The 20,699-nt window shown below is 42.3% G+C and overlaps 1 protein-coding gene across 1 annotated transcript in view; it reads right to left on the reverse strand.

The window, feature by feature from the left end:
* Window positions 1-20,699, reverse strand: part of CCDC141 (coiled-coil domain containing 141) — a 164,080-nt gene that overhangs the window by 122,427 nt on the left and 20,954 nt on the right. The window contains 3 exon segments of the mRNA XM_089779783.1: window positions 680-933; window positions 4,442-4,550; window positions 8,270-8,461. Of these exon segments, the coding sequence (XP_089635909.1) occupies window positions 680-933; window positions 4,442-4,550; window positions 8,270-8,461 (555 nt within the window).

The following is a 20,699-nucleotide window of genomic DNA, read 5'->3' on the forward strand; positions in this document are numbered from 1 at the left end:
GGGTTGGGTGTATATAGACACACAGGGGGAGGAAGGCAAAAGCTTGAGCACAGAAGTGGAGGAAGTTGGATAAGAGCAGAGAGGGATGGAAATAGGAGCTGGGCATGGGTTGATAGCCAGAGAAGGGAAAGGGACTGGATGGGTGCACAGACACTGAAGAGTATCACCACAAGAGCGTATTCATCTCCACAAAAGCAGGCCCTGAACTCAAGCATTCTGAGTCCCTCTATTCCTCTGCCCTGAGCAAATAGCTGTGAAACCACTGGCAAAGTATTTCTCTAGTTCAGAAAGAAGATGATCATCTACTGAAGTCACCAGATGCTCCATTAACTCGTGTGGTAGAGGTTAGTGCAGTGAAGCTAAAGGTCTAAAGCAGGCAGGTCACCCATGTGACAGGATTTCTGGGAGGTAGATTCAGTTATTTTTAAACTTAGAAAATTACATTAAAAAAAATATAGCAAAAGAACATTAAGGTTGCAAAATCAAGCAACCAAAATTTTGGAGAGACCAGAAATAAAGTTGTGCTGTGAGACATCCATAAAATATAATTCAAAGTAAACAGATCAGTGTGCTGAACTATTACCCAAATGCACTGGAACCTCTTTTCCTGTTATTCTCCCACCACATAAAAAAAGTCTCCTGATTTTACCATGGCTGGCTTAAGTGCTGTGCATCATACCTGGTTTTCTTGGTGATGCCAATGACAAATTTGCAGAACCTGCTCTAGTCCTTGGCGTTGTTGCTTCAGATATTTGTCCAGTTGCCTTCTCCTGTCTTGTAGCAGTTCAAGGAGACTGTCAATTTTTAAGCAGCTGCTGTGGGCTCCTTGAATCAACTCAGGGTTCACATTAGGCCCGTCAGACTTGAATTCTTCTATGAATTCAGTCAGCTCATGGCTTTTGTTTAAGAGGGCCAATGACTTTTCCAAGAGCTCTGAAAGAATAAGATCACATATGAAAAAACATGCTAATTTTGATTAATACAGTCATTAATATATAAAGCAAATATTGTAGAAATGAGGTTTCTGTCACTGATGTGGATGTATTTGAGAGAGGACTCGATGAGAGTCCAATTCCCCAGAGTACAGGCAGGCACTGCGAAAGCCAATCATAGTTAGCTATGAAGAAGCTCCACTTTCTAGCTGAATGCAAATAACGTACAGTATAAGCACTGGAACTCTCTGGAAACAATTACCATTCCACGGAAAAATACAAATATTTTTAAAAAACGGAATTTTCCATTGAATGGAAATTCCAAATGTTTCTTTTTTTTAAAAGAGATGAAACAACACTTTATATTGACATTTTCAAAATCTTTCTGAGGCTCCCTCACAGTTGTCTGGAGACCTAGCAGTCTACTAGAAAGGTTGCCCCAATGTCTAGGAGTTTGGATACATGGGAGGCTTATAAATTTGGGCTGCTGAGCCATCAGGAAACCTGCCTTTCTGTATTTTGAAATCTGTATTTCACTGAAATCATCACATTCGTCTGGAGTGTTTTAATTTAGAAAAATTCACATTTTCCGACAAAGACATTCTACTGGAAAATTTCCAACAGCTCTAGTAAGCATGTGAACAAGCCTGAAATAACCCATTTAGCTAAGTACACAAAATGCTTATTACAAGATGAGATCCTGCACAAGTTGTTTTGAGCCTGCTTCTACTTTAGGATGAAGTGACCATGCCTTTGCTTCTTAGGAGATGTTGTCAAAACTGTTAGAATAAACATTTGAAATTTAACAGGGATAACTCCAAAGTGAAGTCACTCATTTCCCCACCCCCAATTAGGCGTGCTCCTGGCACACCGATAAGTTTACTTTTTAAATGTAAAAGAATTGTCACCATAGCTTTTTAGCGCAAACACTTTGTAAAGAAGGCCAGCAACTTTTCTGCAGAGAAAATAGTCTCTATTAGAAAGGCACAGCCTAATACAAGCATGATTTTCATTAATTTTATGACCATCCTCTAAATTCTTAGCACTTTGGAAAGATGTAAACCAAAAAGGGGAGCATTTGCTACTTCTTCTGTCCCTTTCTGAAGCCTATCTTCCCTCTGGAAAACAATTTTACTTGATTGTTTCAATTATGGACCCTCTTTCCAGCAATGACAATCAATCACTGCCAGGTATTCCAAGCTAAAATTGCTGTGTGATGAGCACTTCAGTCCAATAAAGATTGAATTGGGACCACCAAGCCCATATTAAAGTTACCTGAGCTCAATTCACTAGTGTCTCTTGAGTAGAATTGCATCTGATTCACAGTGCCAGCATTTGAAGCAGCTAGCTTTCTGATACAGTACAAAAACTGTTCACGCTGCTACTCTACTACTGAACAGTCAACTGCAGTTTATTTTTTTCCTGCCTGTTGTTTGATTTCCTATAACAGGTTTCCTTTAACTTTTGGTTAAAATTACAAGGCTGGAGTGTATGGATCTGTAGGAAGAAAGCAGTCTTATGTAGGATTTCAATCTTTCAAAATAGACTGCAATTGTACTTAGTTGTGCAAAGAGATTGATTTTGAGATGGTGGGAAGGCACCTTGCCTCCCACTCTCAAAAGATTAGTATGTTGTCATAGCAGAAAATGCTTCATATAAAGATCTGATTTTAAGATTAATGCCCCATCTGCTGAATTTCTTATAACATGGGAGAATCTGTCTAGTATTGAGAGAAAAACATAAGATGTGGAAGCAAGAGTGTAAGCCTAGTCCTGGGCCCCTGACCTGTGCTCAGACCTGTAAGTAAAGGTCCTGTGGCTCCTTTCAAATCACCGGGGCCTAAGGGCAGAGGAGACAGAAATGCAAATACAGTCCCCCAGTCAATAAGGCCCCAGGCCCTGGTGCAGGGCACAGCAGCAAAGCAAACACAGTCCCACAGTTAGTAAGGCCCCGAGTCTAGTCCTACAATTAGTAAGGCCCCAGCCCTGGTCCAGGGCAGGTCAGAAAACAAATGCAGTTCCAGTTATTAAGGCCCAGGCCCTGGTTCAGGTCAGGTCAGGCAAACAAACGCAGTTCCCCAGGAATGAGCAGGGAGGGGGGAGACTGCCACCCAGTATGTGTTGTGGCAGGGGGCACACAGGCCCTCTCTAATCCACCGCGTCCCAGCCCAGGGCCCTAGGAGTTGCAGCTCTGGCTGCATGGATCTGGCCTGCAACACACAGACATACCCTAAAACATTACGAGATCAGCCTGATAGTCGTTGGCTTCCCTTGGGCCACTTCCTAACTCCCCCTCAGCATCTGCCTGGCTCCATGCCAGCTGCTGGTCTTCAGGGTTGTGGTGCTATGAATCCTTGGGCAGGGTGTAGAAGGTCTCCTCTTTGAAGCAAGAGCCCGGCCGTCTGGGCCAGTCCTCAGCCTCTGCAAGGTCCTCCAGGCCCGCTTGGCTTGGGAGCTCAGGGCCAGCCTCTGCTTCCTCCGGAGGCTGGGGCCCTACTGAGCTTCTGGGCTGGGCTTTTATGCTCCTTGCCTGCCCCCTGGCCTCTGTGGAGTTAAAGAGGCAGGACCTCGCTCAGCCCACCTGGACTCAAAAATGGGTTCTTCCCCCTCAGGGTCAGTGAGTGGCCACACCTGGCTCACTTTAGAGAGGTACAGGAAGTATGGGGGGGGGGGGGGTGTTAAGTGGGACAGAGAATTTTATTTCCTGGCTGCATATGACTGCCTGAAACTTCACTGCAGAACATTATTGGAACTTGGCTCCACCATGGGACAAGAAAATTCATCAGGGGAGCTTAGTGTCGCTCTACAAAGCCAGAAGCACACATCAGGTAAGCCATTACAGGCAGCTGTAATCTGAGGTTTTCTGGGGGCCCTCAGTAGCTCATTTCCAAGCCCACTTCACTCCTCTTGCCCCATACACTTCCAATTGTTGGGTAGGAGGCAGCATGTGCCACACACTGTTCCCCATCTGCACACCCAAGAGGCCGCTGTAGGACTGCTGTGGAAGACTGGCACCAATGCAGGTTTCATCCCTCTCCAGAAGCTCCTAGAAAAGCTCAGCCCTGGGGCATAGTATTATAGCAAGCTGGCTGGCATCCATCCAGAATGCTCCCCACTGTGTGGGAAAACATGGCTGGATGAAGCAGCAGTGTGGGGAAGCCAGGAGGGGGAAGCGTTAGCGGAGCCAGGAGAAGTATGGAAAACAGTAGGGAGGTGTCAGAGGACAGGAGAGAGAGAGAGAGAGAGAGAGATCCGGAACAGATGTTTAGAACCATTATTCATTGACCGTGCTTGTCAGATGAGTATTAGCAGGTAGGACACTGCCAAACACTGAACAATACTCACTTTCTGAGTTCTCTTTGCAATTAAAGACACTACCGGAGCAAACAGGATTTCATAAAAGAATGTATTTATATAGGAAAACCAGAAATCTCTCTCAAAGCCTAGAACGTCAAACCACTAACTATGCAAGTGTGTACTATTGGCCAAAGAAAAGAATCCTTTCCTTACCTTTTGCGTGATGCTCATGCTGATAAAGGAGCTCTTTCAAAGACTCAGTGTTCTCGAACTCCTGGGCATTCTGAAGGAAGTCCTCCACTTGGTCAATTTTAATAGCAAACTGCAATAGGAATACAAAGAGAAAAAACGCAATGCAGTAATGCTTAAAATACAGGATGTCAACCTACGCCTTTTGGAACAAACGCTCAGATTAGTGGGGAAGGGTATCAAATATTTCTAGTGACAATCAACTACAACTTTCTAGTACAAATTTTTGAAGGCTGCTGTGGGGCCTCTGTTTTCACGAGGTTCTGATTTGAATCAAACCCTTGTCTTACTGGATGTTTTCCAATGTAACTGTGTAAAATTACAGTTTGTCTTTTATATGGATTTTCTCCCCTGGTTTATCTGCCTTCAAGTTCATTGATAAAGTGCTCTTAAATGATCCTCTGAATTTTAAAGATTGTTCTAAAATTCCCGTATTAACAATTGAATAAAGTTTTCCCTCTCACATTCACATTTTATTCAGGTTCCCTTCCAAATTCTCTCTGCCATATTAAAATCTAAATTCCAAGCATCTCTAGGAATAATGTTGAAGGCAGATACAATCTTCAGTCTGACTTTCTGAAAATAAAAATTGATTTTAAATCCACTGTTATGGCAAAACATTAAAAAACAAATTACAGTGAGTGAGGCCATAGCACAATTATCATTAAGATTAGCTTACTGCTTAACAGCTGATTTTTAAGTTCTCTAAAATACACCTGCTTTCTTAGACTGTTCTGAAAATTACTAAATAGGTATCACCTGCTTAGGACTGATCTCAGCTACAGGAAGCTACAAGACAGATCTCACTGATTTAAGAAGATATTCAAGGTAAAATTTGAAATGACAATGTGGCTCAAGCCAAACTGACAAGCCATAGAAAGTGCTGATGTGTACTTTAAGTCTGTATAGTGCTTTTGATGTTCTGGAAGGGCACTGCTGGTCAACCATAACTATATATTAGCAAAGATTTGTGACAATGAGTTAACATTACAGCTTATATCAAGTTATTCTTTTGATTAATTATATCTTCTATTCCTTGTGTCATACTGCTCCTTCAGTATAATAAAAGTTTTTCATTACCACACCCTGGCTTCGAATGCCCTGAAACTTTGGATCCAAACCCAGTCCAGAATCTGAAGTCTACAGGTGATTTCTAGCCTTATAAGTGTGACCTGCACCTCAGACCTTACCACTTCAAACCCTGGGTTGCTCGAAATTTAGACTTGAATTTTGCAGCTTTGTGCCATCTCTAGTAACTGGATTGCCAAATTAAGGAAGACCAAATGATTGAAGTGCACACTTGGACTTCAGTGTCATCAAGTATATTGAAACCTATGATGAAATTAACAAACAAGATGAAAATCAAGCTCTCTCCTTTTGCTTGTTTAAACTCCTTTTCCTCATGATCTGTATGCTACACAATTATTCCATTATGCTTCAACATTTGAGATTTGAGTTTCATTAAAGAATATCCTTGCAATAATGTTTGTGCTTTATAATAGTAAAGCAAAGATTTCACAGAATTTAATTAAAAGAAAAGAATTTCAAAAGTAAATTTCTGTGTATTTTTATTTAAATCTATAGGACAATTTACACAGGTATCTAACTTAGTCTAGACTCAACAGAATGGGCCAGACCACTGGTCCAGTTCCAACTGCTTTATATTGTTCCCCTGGCAAAGAACAGCTTAAAAGGCAGCTCAACCAGTCTTATACTGGGGAGTAACCATAGTGACTCCTTAACAATCTCCTCTTGGCTTCTTGATTTAGGATTTGGCCCAGGCATGTCTGCATCTGGCTGATCCCTGGTTGCTGGAATGGTTTGTGAATTCTATTGGGAATCTGCAACGTTTACCTCAGCCCTCCTACTTTTCTAATTTCTATTAAGCATCGGGATAGTACAGTCAGTCCCAGGATCTGAAGTCCCAGACGGTGGATTAGAACAACACTTGTCCTCCCATGCATCGTCTTGTGAAACAAAGACTAGAGAGCGCCACGTCACTGGGCGCTCAACTTCTGGTGCAAATCCACCCCACTCCTCTGTAAATGTGAAGTCAAATGATAGATTTAGTGGGCTGCGCAGGGAGTGCACATACTGTCATGGTTTGGAGTCCCAACCTCCATGAGCTTCCTGTGTGAAGACGTGAAGAGCGGTGGGATGATGGGATGGCATGAGCAGGCTGGGAGAGAGATAAGACTGGGAGAAATGTTGCTAGATTCCTATCTTTCTGGTTTTGTGCCACTGTACAAGCTTTGTGCATATGGTTCTTATATTTGTCGTCACTTGGATGGCTAGACAGGCAACTGCCTTATTTGCAAGCACCACTGTGAGAACTATGCCCACATTTTAATACCCAGCCTTGAGTCCTGTGTTTAGGAATTTGGCCCTCAAAGAATTAAATAAACTGAATCTTAGATAATGAAAAAGATCTATTTGTACATGTCCATGTTCAGTGCAGTATCGAATACTAGAACTGGAAGGAACTTCAAGGGGTCATCAAGTCCAGTCCACTGCACACATGGCAAGGCCAAGCACCATCCTGACAGTTATTTGTCTAACATCTGCTTTTAAACACTCTAGTGATGGAGATTCTATAACCTCGCTAGGCAATTTGTTCCAGTGGTTAACCACCCTGACTATTACAAAGTTTTTCCTAATGTCCAACCAAAATCTTTCTTGCTGAAGTTTAAGCCATTGCTTCTTGTCCTATCCTCAGAGGTTATGGAGAATATTTTTTCTCTCTCCTCCTTGTACCAATCTTTATACTTGAAAGTTATTTCCCCTTTCAGTCTTCTCTTTTCCTAATTAAACAAACCTAATTCTTTCAATCTTCCCTCTTAGGTCATGTTTTCTAGACTTTTAATAATTTTTGTTGCTCTTTTCTGGACCTTTTTCAATGTGTCCACATCTTTCCTGAAACGTGACACCCAGGACTGGACATAATACTCCAACTGAGGCCTAATCAGGGCAGAGTACAGCAGAAGAATTATTTCTCATGTCTTTCTTACAACATTCCAGTAAATACATCCCAGAATGATGTTTGGTTTTTTTTTGCAAGGGTGTCATACTGATGATTCATATTTAGTTTGTGGTCCACTATGACCCCTCGATGCCTTTCTGCAATACTCCCTCCTAAACAGTCATTTCCCATTTTGTATATGTGAAAGTGATTGTTCCTTTCTAAGCGGAGATGTATGTTGTGCTAATTTTCTCAGCTCATTTCTCCAGTTTGTCCAGATCATTTTGAATTTTCATCCTATCATCCAAAATATTTGCCACCAACCTTCCAGGTGAAAACCAAAACAAATAAGTCATTAAGCACTTTCTCCATTTCCACATTCTCTGTTATCGTTTTGCCCTCTTCATTTAGTAATGGGCCTACCCTGTCCTTGGTCTTCCTCTTGCTTCTTTTTGTAGAATGTTTTCTTATTACCCTTTATATCTCTAGCTAGTTTGAGCTCATTTTGTGCCTTTGCCTTTCTAATTTTGCCCCTATATACCTGTACTGATTGTTTATATTCATTTATATGTAGGTACAGACTAATTTTTCATTGTTATTTTTCATTATTAGTTCTTTTTTAAGTAAAACATTAGGAAGAGATATCACATTTTTACAGATATTCATTCTAAATGTTCTGCTCATTTTTCTTCTGGAATACTCAAAAACAGAAATGCAACTGGGATTTTTAAAAATTAATTAGCCCTTTGCATCAGTAGATATAGAATGCAACACACTCTTGGAGGGATTGGGATTTGTTTCAAATTAAGCAGCATTTCATTTTAAATACAAACCTCCAGAGCATTTTCAAAAAATACTGCAGTAAGTTTCAGAAGTGCTCTTCGCTTCTGCAGCATAATGATGAGGGCATCCCAGGCATCCCCCAGAGTCTGTGCCATAGCATCATACACCTGGCTTTGCTCTTTGTTCTCCTCGGCAGTCTTGTCTGCTTCATGTAACAGATTCCATACTTGATCTTCCAAAGACTGTATGCGGGCAGGGGACGGAAAGACAAACAAATGTGTTATATCTAATCAGAATTGCAAATAACACAATGATATTACTTTGGGATACATTTTCAATAGGATTATCTTTTCAGTTACCCACAACTATCCTATTATTGGCATATTTTCAACATAAAGTATTTTAAAAATGGTGTGTGGCCATTTCTAGAGTTGGTATCAAAAACTTACCTGTTGAATTCAGTTCTGGATTTTGACGCTCTCACACAATTCCATAAAATGTTGGTGACAATGCAAAGGGGATCCATCATTCCACACTTAAAATTTACATTCAGATATGCTCTGCTACTTAAATGTAAATCATTCCTGCAGCTAGTAAATACTCATGTGTTTTGGGTCTTCATTTGTTAGAATATCATACAGCCATAGCAATGCAACCTCCCTGCAGTGCTGGAGGTCAGTAAAACAAACCCAAATTAAAGCCCTAACGATATAGGATACAACTCAAATATAATTAATTCACAAATATCTCAAAGCCAGGGGCTAATTAGATTAAAACTATATTTACATTGTCTAAGACAGGCCACAGCTTACATGCCAGGATTTCCAGTTCTGCCTGGTATAGTTCTCAAGATGAACCACATAATTAAAATGTTCAGGTTATCACAAGAATGAGCCCAGAATGTTTCATGCCCTTTGCCATAAGATAGGATAACTTCTGTGTCTTTTCTTGTTCATATTAAAATCTTCAGAGTGTCTAGAGAATTGATTGTTTGTACTATACGTGTTTTTCATCTTGGGCCTTTATCATGAGAATAGATTAATAAAGTGCCAATTTCTGCTGTTATTACATGTACTATCACAAGAATGTATAATGAGAAGAGGAATCTCTACAAGGCAAATTAAAATCTCTGATAACTCATGCTCATGACACAGACTAATAAAAATAGAAGATAAGAAAACTTGAAATTCTCATGACAGAGATTGAATTTCGAATCAGAAATAATAGAAAACTAATTCATTATTGTGCTAAGCACAGGATCAGATGCTCCAGATCCTCCCTGGATGCTACCCACACACTCTGTGAATGTAATAGAGTCTGAATCAGGTGTTAATCTCTCCTCACTGAAAGCAGGGCTTTGGGAAACACTCCAGTGCACAGTGGAACCATTATGCCTGACTCGAAACATTTTAAACAAAAACAAATAATTTAATTTACTTCAGCACAAGACAGAATAAATAAAAGATTAGTATTTTTTTACTCAGTATCCAAAATAAGAACTACTACAGTCTGATACTGCAAAAATAAAATTATTAAAGAAAGGAATATATCCAAGAAATATATTATTGAACAAATATTGTGTAGTACATAGGTAAGTGTGGTAATTAACTTTAAGTTCTCAGCAGTGTTTTTGCTAGCCTTATAGTGGCAAACCCATCTAAAGGACATACAAAAAGTAAATCTTTTAAAGAACTATTTACATTCCCCATTTTGTCTCCTGAATGATAACATAGTACTCGGAACCCTGCATTCTAATCTTGGCTCTGAAAATGACTCCTTCCATGCCACTGAACAAATCATCTTTTTTTTCCAATTTTACCACTGGTGTAATGCCACTGACATGAAAGGAGTGGCTCCTTAATGACAAAGGTATAAGATCAGAATCAGACCTGGAGTAAAAATGGAGAAAGGCCTTGAGGATTTAACCTAGTCATACTAATACTTCCTTTCTCTTCATTTTATTAATGTTTAGTTACCAACCTAACTGGAGTGATGTTCAGACTAATTAGTTAATGTTTGTCAAGTTCTATATTCAGTAAGTGTTAAGTACCATTATAATTAGTCCTAAAAAGAGAAGCACTTACTGGGGTGTGTGATAACTTTTACACCACAGAGATATTAAGGCTCTATGATTAAATGAAATTTAGAAACCAGCTTTATCAAACGGATGTTAATGGTCAGGCTTAATGAGCCATTACCAAAGCTCATGCAAACTTTAAAAGAAAATTCATCTTGTAAAACAATCTTCAGAGTGTGTTTTTTAAGTGCTTTGTTTTTCTTTTATTGGCTTGCATCATTATTTCCTACATTATCTTTTTATAGCAGCATAGCTATATAAATAATGTTGTCTATGCAGTATTCAATTTGCCAAAGCATATGCACAATCTGCACAAAATCAAGGAGATACTCTAATGCCTAAATGTTCTATTCTGTCTAAAATATAAGCTCTGAGTGTTTAATCCCAGAATGCCACAGATGCAGGACAGAGAAGAAAAGTTGGCTTGGTTCTTCAAGTCTAAAGAAAGAAGAATAGCTCCAGGCCAAAAACTTGTGGAACTGAGTGGCCAGTGTACTAAAGAAGAGGACGTGTGTGAATGATGGAAGTTACAACTCCATTAACATGGGTCTTACAATTGCCAGGTACTTTTTCTTCTGTTATATAAATGATTCTCTTGGTTTCTGCTATTTCCACTCCATTTCATCTGATGAAGTGGATTGTACTCATGAAAGCTCATGATTCTGTATATTTTGGTTAATCTCTAAGGTGATACAGGACTACTCGTTATTAAAGTTACAGACTAAAATGGCTACCCCTCTGAGATATTTTAACTCCATATTCTTTCTTTACTACTGAGCCCTTTCAACGTTCAAGCATGTGGGGGGTAAATGCTTTAATTATCTGAGAACAAAGTGATTTCTTTCTGCCCTCCCACTGGCGTTTCTACAGAGCATCTTCCCATCAGGTCTGTTGCTATGCAGGCAATCATCCCCTCTGCTCTTACTGATCGGGCTTTGAGAGTTCTCATGACCAAGGTCTGTAGAGAAAGTTCCTGTTCTCATCCCCCAGGCCGCAACACGAGCACTCACAAGGGCAGAGTTACGTCAGGATATATATAGTGTGGGATAAACATTTTCTGTCAGAACATTTTTATGGAAAATTGGGTTTTTACAAAATGAAATTTTTCATGAGACGTGTCAGCTTGCTGACTTTTGTTGAAAAACTGACCACCAAAAATCCAAAATATTTAGATTTTAAATTGCTGCCATTGTGCCTCGTGAGACTTGTACCTGGATATCTTGACTTCTTTCTCCTCCGTTGTTCAACCCCTTTTTGTTTTCAGTATAAACTGATTTTTACTGGGAAAAAAATCTTGGGTTTTAAAAAAAGGCTATTTTTTTCACTCTACTTGTTATCAAACTATATTAAAAATAACTTGTTTTTTTAGGAAAATACAACACACTGCATGAAATATAAGTATTATGATAATTCTTTAGTCTGTTGTATACAGGCAGTCCCCGGGTTACGTACAAGATAGGGACTGTAGGTTTGTTCTTAAGTTGAATTTGTATGTAAGTCGGAACTGGTACATATTGTAGGGGAAACTCTAGCCAAACATTTTTTTTAGTTTTGGATAGCATAGGGAAAGGTTAACTCCCCTCTAATATTTGTTTTGCTGTCTGTTCCCCTGTTCAGAAGATTTCACATCTATTTCTGTCCCTGTGACAAACTCAGGACTAAAGGAGTAACTCATCAAATACCAAACAGCTCTGCACCATGTTTTGAGCTAATAGCTTTATTTCCACACACCACCCAGGGTTCTAGGAGGAGGGTCCTTTTTTTGCTAACACAATGAGGCCAGCACTTTCTTTGTTTTGGTGGAGTCTTTGTTTGCCCAGGGAGCCCAGCATGTATAGGGGGAGGAGGGGCGGAGAGGTTGCTTTTGTCTGCTGTTCGGCAGCCTGTTGCTCAGGGGAGGGGGCAGCCTGTTGCTGGCAGGGGGGTGGGGGGGCAGCGGGCGTGGGGAGGCACTTTTCCTCTGCCCGGCAGCTCTGCGGGATCCCTGTCCCTGTGGCCAGCTGCTGCAGGCAGAGGCCAGTTGGAGCCGGCCGAAGAGGAGGAGGAGGTGGATTCTAGGACCCAGGTGAGCGAGCCCCGGGGACGCTGCTGCGCTCCGGGAGCCCGGCATGTACAGAGGGGAGGAGGGGCAGAGAGGCTGCTTTTGTCTGCTGTTCGGCAGCCTGTTGCTCAGGGGAGGGGGCAGCCTGTTGCTGGCAGGGGGCTGGGGGGGGGCAGCGGGCGTGGGGAGGCACTTTTCCTCTGCCCGGCAGCTCTGCGGGACCCCAGTCGGAGCCGGCCCGAGGAGAAGGAGGATCCTAGGACCCAGGTGAGCGAGCCCCGGGAATGCTGCTGTGCATGTGCGGGAGTTGCCTCACCCCGTTCGTATCTAGGGATCCAACGTAAGTCGGATCCACGTAAGTCGGGGACTGCCTGTATATGCAAAGCTGCCTATTAAAACAAGAAATAGTCCTGTGTCACCGTAGGCTACGTCTATTCTGCACCCTTCTTCTGCAAACGCTTAAGCAAATGAAGCACTGAGTAGCATATTGGCGCGCTTCATCTGCATAATTAATTAAGGGCCATTTTTGCACAAGAAGGAGCTGTGTAGACGGCTCCTTTTTGCAAAAAAACACAGCTCCTTCTTTCACAAAAATGGCCCCTAATTAATAATGCAAATGAAGCACAGCGATATGCTACTTCGCGCTTCATTTGCGTAAGCTTTTGCGGAAGAAGGGTGCAGTATAGACGTAGTCTTACAGGCCAACAAAAATATATAGAATCATGAGCTTTTGTGAGCAAAACTCACTTCATCAGATGATGAGCAGAAACAAGGCTACATATTAGTCTAGAAGTTAAACTAAACAAACAGGTATGCACACAAGGTCTGAAGTGCATGCCCATCTGAATGTGCTGAAAAATCTTATGCCCATCACCTAAACGTTTCAAAGTGTTAACAGTTTGACACAAAAAGAATCTGACACAATAAAATGGGAAGAAAATGAAAATCTATATTAGAATATGATTCAGAACACAGGGAAGTATTCAAGAGTTTTATAAATACACGAACAGGAGAAAGGGATATTGTTGAATGTAAATGCTACAAATGGTGTGACCCAATGATGAAATGTAAATATTTAAAGACTAACAGTTCTAAGTCTGCAACAGTAAATGGTTTATTCTGTTGAAAAGGCTTTTTGGGGGATTAGAGATGCAGTTTTCTCAAACTGGAGGTGGCGTTATGTTTTGAATTCTGTTTTAATTCTGCAGCAAACCACATTGAATTCCATTAATCAATGTGTAGTGCCCCCTTCTCCACCTGGTTACCTTCTTTAATGCCAGTCTGCTTACAGGTTTTGATGGGTAGGTCTGGGTTCTTCTGGATCCCGCCATCCACTCAACTTTATTTTTTCCTATGGATTTATTTGGCCGTGCCTCTACCCCCCTCACTCCTTCCAGGCAGAGTCACCAGGCAGCTTGGGTGGAAAATTCTAACCCAGGGGAATCCCCACGTACTTGCCAGATAGTTGGAGACTTCCAGAAAATAACACAAACACATACACTATAATAAACACAAGTATATTAAACAGGAGACAAATATAACATAACAGGGTAAAACACTATTTTTAGGTTCACCAGTGCCCAGCAACTGTAAGGTCAGTGTCCCGTTGGTATGCGTACTTTGTTGGGGCCCTTGATGACTTATGACCACAAAATTCTTCTCTGCAGTGGTTTAGCAGTGGGGCTGACTGGGTCCAGTACAGCCCAAAGGACTCAAGCGGGAGAAGGTGGTAAATCCCTCCAAAGGTTTAATATGCAGCAGGTAATAAAATCTCCAAACAAATTCCCTGACTTGCTAACTAAAAGATGGTGCACTCACACACTCCTTGAATGAGGCTCAGGTTCAGAGATGACTCAGTCACTGCAGAGGGGCTACTTTCTTCTGGCAGGGATCCTCTTCGGGCAGGAATCAGGCTGCTTTGGTCCCAGGATTTCCCCTCACCACAAAGGGGTGCAAGGCTCAAGGTGCAGGCCACACAACTGCACCAAAATTCAAACTATAACCTCCTACACAGCAGCCTCAAACCAGCAGACAGAGCAGAGCTGACCATGCGGTGACTGGTCCCACCCAGGGAACCAGAGAGCCAACTCAGCCTGGGGAAGCCTCCTGGCAAACTCCACAAACTGGGAATCAACAGTGGAGAAATAAAACCCAGCTGAGGGATCTTGCTTTCAGGTCCCTAGAGGCTAGTTCTCAGGGGGAAACCCTGCATGCAGGCCTGGGGTTTACTAGCAACCACACAGCCAGCCTTCCCCTTCCGCCACTGGCTCCAGCCCCTCCAACAAAGGCCCCTCCTTCCTGAACTCTCTGGGAGGAGCATCTCACTCCCTATGGGTTGCCAGGCAGACTCTGACCCTGGTAGGGAGGGGGAGCCAAGGCAAACTCAGTGTGCCTGTCCCTGAGCTGCCAGCAGACAGAGCCCCAGGAATCTAGGGAATCTCCTTGGGGGTTACAAATGCATTAATCTACTGAATATTCTTCCCCCTTGTTCTTCTGTGCACCCCAATATCTATGCAGTAAAATGATTAATATATTTCCATTAATTTTCACTCGTTTTTGTTGTTGTCATACACACTGAAAATTAAATAGAATAAAAATGAAAATGAAGGGGACAATCAGGTTCCCTCAACTACATTGCCCATGATGCATCATAGAAGTTCAACAATGGAGAATGGCCTATCATTCATCATTAGAGATATAATTCAGCCAGGGAACCCAGCCCATGGGGAAAATTGAGGACACAAGGCACCCGAACTGCTACTCCCATGAGACATCACAAAAGCATTTCCAAATGAAAATTTTTGATGTTCAGTACAGGTCGCACCTCCCTTGTCTGGAACCCTTGGGACCTGAGTGATCCTGAACCACAGAATCTGCTGGACAAGGGGAGGTCAAGGCTCCCTACCAAGTGTAGGACTCTGCTCCCGGCTGGGGCTGTGCTCTGTACTGCCTGCTCCACTGCATCCAGACCCCCACCACACACACTGTACCAGCCCTGGCCAGGGGCCGCCCCGCTGCCTCAAGCCCTGGCCGCGGTACACCCCCCCCCACCTCGGCACCAGGCCACCCAGGTCCTGGCCCTGTTGACTCTAGCCCTGGCTCTTGGTTGCTAGCCCTGCTGCCTCCAGCCCCAACCGGGGCTGCACCCCCCACACTGTGCCAACCCCAACTGGGGCTGCATCCCCTCATCTCACCAGGCCTGCGTTCCTGGCCACTGGCTTCGCTGCTTCCAGCCCCTAAATGAACAGGGCAGGCTTGCAGGCTGTGGAGGCCAAGCCTTGAGCCAAGCAATCCCAGAAAAAAGGGCTGTGAAAATGCTTTACCCTTGGGAGAAGTAGATAGCAGGTTGTATGGCTGCCCAACCCTGTCTCATATGTAACTAAGTCAGGCCCTCCAGGGCACCTCATGCAGCCATCCAGGGCGCAGCTGTCTGGTCCTACCTCACTCTCGAGTTTAAAGCTCCCGAAATTCATAACACTCTCATAACAGTACCGCCCTTCTGGGCTTGTTTCATTGGCACAATAGCATCCTAAAAGTCCAAAGCAATAATGTCCGATAAATTAAGAACAGAGAACACAAAATCTTCTACACCACTTGGGCACCATGTTAATCTAAAACTCCAAAATCTAAAATAATGCTCTGCAAAGGATTCACTCCTACTTGGGCCCTGTGGAGTCCCTTTCCCACTCTTACAAAGCTATGCCTTACTGGGCTTTCAGCTCTGGAGGTCTTCCCAGACTGTTAATCTTGAAGGGTTTTTTTTCCTCCCTTTTGGTTGCCTGCCTGCCTGCCATACCACCTCAGCGCTAGCCATAGGAAACATCACTTCCCCTTCCACAGGTCTTTTCGTCAGCCAGATTAGTTTGCCTCCCTATCTTTAAGGGATTCTGCAAACCTTTCCTAGGGAACTCCCTCCCTGCTTTCACTTTTTCCTGTCTCTTTACTGGGCTGTGGTATCCTCTGTCCACCCCCACGGAGAAGCATCTAACTGACCACTGGGCCCAGTCCCTTTTACAGAGAATGCTCAGTTCTATATGGAGCACTGCATGGATCACAAGTAAATTTCCACTTGTCATAGCTATTTATACACACAAGAGAAGTACAGCTGTAATCCAGCTACTCACATACCAGCCAAGTTACCAATGTGGGTCTTTAGGTTAATTTCAGACGTCCATGGCATTCATAGTAAAAGATTAAACATACTGAAGACAAGCTTGCATTGTTAATGTAGTCACTTTGCCGGTGTTATATAATGCTTGTAAAATTGGCAGTTAAATTCATTTTGTGTTTATTTCTTTTTAATGCTGCTAATTATTTTAATAAATGTGTTCCTCAGCTTTTGCCTGCTGAATACTAATGGACAATTTTTGCCAATAGGTAAATGGGCACACTTGGCTATGATCTGCTTCTCACTTTAGACAGAACAATTTATGCATTCAATAAATATATTTTCATCTGCCAATTCGTTTCTTATGCCAGCTGTTCTAGTTATTATTCATTACATTTCACAGACAGAGCAAAGATAGAATCTAGCATTTATGTTCCTTCAAAAACAGACCTAGATATTGAATCTCAAACTATTCTGAAATCACAGCTGGCCTGGTCTCACTGGCTCTCTCTACACTACTAGATTATTTCGAAATAATAACTCCCAAAATAACTATTTTGAAATAAGCTTATTCCTCTTCACAAGCAGGAGTTATTATTTCAAAATAAGTCTATTGTTTCAAAATAACAGGTGTAGACGCTCCGCTTGTTATTTAGAAATAAGGGGAGTCAACCCCATGGTAGACATGCCCACAGTGATTTTAAAATGCCATCCCAGTAAAGTATAATACAATAGTTTGGAGTTCAAAATCAACAGGACCTTTTCCTACATAACTCAGTGGGAGTAGGATTGGGTTGTTATTGTTCTACTATTAAAGCAGCACACTGTCCGGTGAGGTGAAAGGGCCTCACGTACTGACAACAGCTCTGCTATTTTCCACAGCCAATGAGATATTTGTCAAACAACATATACTGCTAATAGAAGAGAGACGACAAGTTCCTTCCTGGCTCCACAGCCAAGGGAGCTGCTTTGCTTTAAGCTTTCTATGGCCCACGTGAGAAATCATTCCAATATATCAAAGCAGCACTGGAGTGCAAAGCTAATTTTAAATGCATTTTTAAATGTACAGTTGCATTACTTTAGAATTCTGTTTAGATCCAAGAGGAACTGAATTACTTTCATTACATCAGAGCAGCCGGTTCAAGCTGCCTAAACAACCTATCAACAAGATAGGAGTTCTCAATGTGTGTGTGCACACTCGCTACACAAGTTAGAAATAGTGTCAGTTTCATCCAAACCTATAAAGGGATGAATGAGTTGAATTTCACTCATCTTGGATAACAAATTTAGCCTAGGACATTTTGCTTTTCTTGTGGTGGTAAAGCTTCACTCTGGCACTAATTAGTAGTAGCCGGCCCGTAACACAGGATCAAAGATGAAATGGGCAAGAGAATAAACCACCCATTCCCTGTGGAACTGGTCAAAAGAGTTTCATGTGGAGGACAGAGTGGAAGGGCAGTGTGCGAGAAGCTTGCAGTGCTGTTGCCTATGCAGTACCCATTCTGTGAATAGAGGATTATTACTGGTTTATGATCATATCTTCTTGGCAGACTCTCAGGAGGATTGTCTCTGTACTGCAAAGCTCTTCATCTAAGTGCTGCTTAGAGGATGGTAAGTCTCCAGGACTCTCACTCCAACATTTTTCCTGTGCACTACATTTACTGGAATAATATTAAAGAATTAAAAGAAAAAGAAGAATCCTTCTAATTCTTGGAATCATGCGCAGAAACCTCCATGGTGTTACGTGGCCATTAGTCAAGGGACATGTAATGACAGAATGTACATTTCCTGTTTGTGTGTTGTGAATAAGCCTGAAATAAACCTTTATTTTTATATTGCAGAATTTGGCCCAAATTCATGTTCAGCAGCTAATACAAATCCCTCCCCTAGTGTTTGACAAGACAGCCTGCAGCCCAAGCCCAGCCAAACAACCAGTCAAAAAGTAAGATAAGGGCTTTGTACCCTCTTCACCCATGCTTGCCCCCCCTCCCTTCTCCCAGGGAGCTCAGGGCTGCTCCACTGCTTAGGCACCTCCTCTGCTCAGCCACCCTTCTGTCCAGGTTCACTGAAGCCCCCCCAGTCACAGTCCTGGACTCTAGTGCACAAAACATCCTTAGGGCTTATTCCTCCTGTCTGTGCTGTAGCCAGGCAACAGGAGAGAGCTGGGTTATTTCGGTGGGCTGCAGTAGCCTGGAGATGTTAGCCTCCTTTTGATACTGTGCGGAAAGGAAGGGACAAGCTGCTTTTAGACATATATGGGTTGGAGGACAGCGAGAAGGGGGTAATGAAAAGATCTCTGCAAAGACATGGGCCATGTCATCCTTTCCCCTCTCCTGCTTCCCAGAAGCTCGAAGCAGCTCCTGTTCCCTCCCCAATATTCAGTGACAAAAGGCTACTGCTGGTCATATTCCCGTGTGAACCTTGGCAGGAATCCGGGCAGTGGGGGCATGTGACACTATGTGCTCCCCCCCTCCCACATGTTGCCCCAAGAAGATGTAATGCCAGGTACCTGGAGAGGCGAGTCCATTCAGGGGGCCCAGACAGCTGTGGAGTGAGGAGAATGCCAGACAGGGAGGATTGGGTCAGTCACTCAGTCACAATCCCTCCAATGTGATAGAGATGTATAGGTGTGTGTGTATGGGGGGTAACCTCTCCCTGTTTGGGGGGGGAGCAGGTCACCCCATCCCTGTGTGAACTCTCAAGCCTTAAAGATAAGGCTATTACTTCTATTAACAATATTTCGTTTTAACAGGGACTCAGTCAACTTGATGTTAATTGGAACATTTGTATAATTGATTGCCATTGGACTTGCGTGAATCCAAGTAATTTTACCAGGTGTCCCATATTCAGTATTGGGAAATATGGTCACCCTAGTGATTATTTATGTTTCCTTCTGTAAAACATCTGTCAGCAATCTTTCCACCTCACCCCAAAAGTTTTGATTGCTGGCTGCCTACCAAATATAAGCTGCTACGACAGGGATGTGGAGCAGTTTAGAATTATGGTGATCCTGGTTGGTGGAGCCTGTTGACAGGCAATATGAGGAGTCAGCACAGCCCCATCTGCCCTGGGTAAAGAGAGAAGGAAGTGGTGGCTTCTTTGTGCCACTTTCCCCTGTCAAGCTTTTTGCTTCTGGGAATCTGTGTCTGTACTTACTCTGGAAGGAACCAGGAAAACCCTAGGCTGAACTTGTCTTGGTGATTTTCCACCTTCATGTTAATACAGTAAATTTGAACGGAGATTAATCAAAATCCTAGGTACAACCTCATGCAGACAATTTTGGGAAGGGGATCCAGCACCTCAGGTGTGGAATGGATGACATTAAAATATCCTTGTCTATGTGGGTAACAGATACCACAAGCGTGCCCTGGTCTCAGCTATCAAGCTTACCAAGTCAATCAGGAATCCTAATATTTACCCACCAGAATCTGAATTACATGTTTAAATGTCTTTAAGTATATTAGTGCAAAGCAATTTGTTGGGTAAACACTACTTTCATGTGAAGAAGCTTGAGGCAACAATGCCCATTATCAATCATTTTGATGATTTAGGTTTTTTTTAACATGCTGTAGTGCAGTAATGAGCATTTTGTCTCCATTATGAGTAGACGTAGCAATACTGTGTGTTTGAGAATGGCTGGGGAAGGAGAGGGAGAGTGCAGGAAAAGTGGGGAGAACGGTTATTAAATATGAATATTTTTAACAAATACAATCTGTTTTCAGAGTAGCTATTTCAATATTACTGGTTTTAAAAAGCTGATGGGAAGATAAGTACTAACAGATGGGAATATTATATATTTTCTTTTCAGACAGACATAAAATGGTCTCCTACACAGCAATTTTCCAGGAAGGGTAGCATTTATTATTTACCTAGCATGAGATTTTGCTAACATTCTGGATCAGCTCTCCATCTAATGTAGTGTAATAAGAATTAAATGAACTCTTGATATTCATGGTCTCTGTACTTATTTAACATCGTGCCATATTTAAGTACTAGTTGAAAGAGCAGGCATGGTTTAAAACACCAAGTGTTCAAAACTTCTATATATGAGGTAAGCCCATGCACATGTCTAGCTATATTTTTGTCCTTCCATGTAGGGAGCTGGACTAAATGACCTCTCAAGGTCCTATGATTCTATGGTTTCTAAGATTCTATGTATACTCATCTTGATTTTATGTCAGCCGCAACTCCTTAAAGGAGAGCTCCAAATACTAACAACTTTTTTGATGACTTTAGACAGGCAAGGTGAATATT

Source organism: Pelodiscus sinensis, chromosome 7, assembly GCF_052426305.1.
Source record: "Pelodiscus sinensis isolate ZL-2025 chromosome 7, ASM5242630v1, whole genome shotgun sequence".
NCBI lineage: Eukaryota > Metazoa > Chordata > Testudines > Trionychidae > Pelodiscus > Pelodiscus sinensis.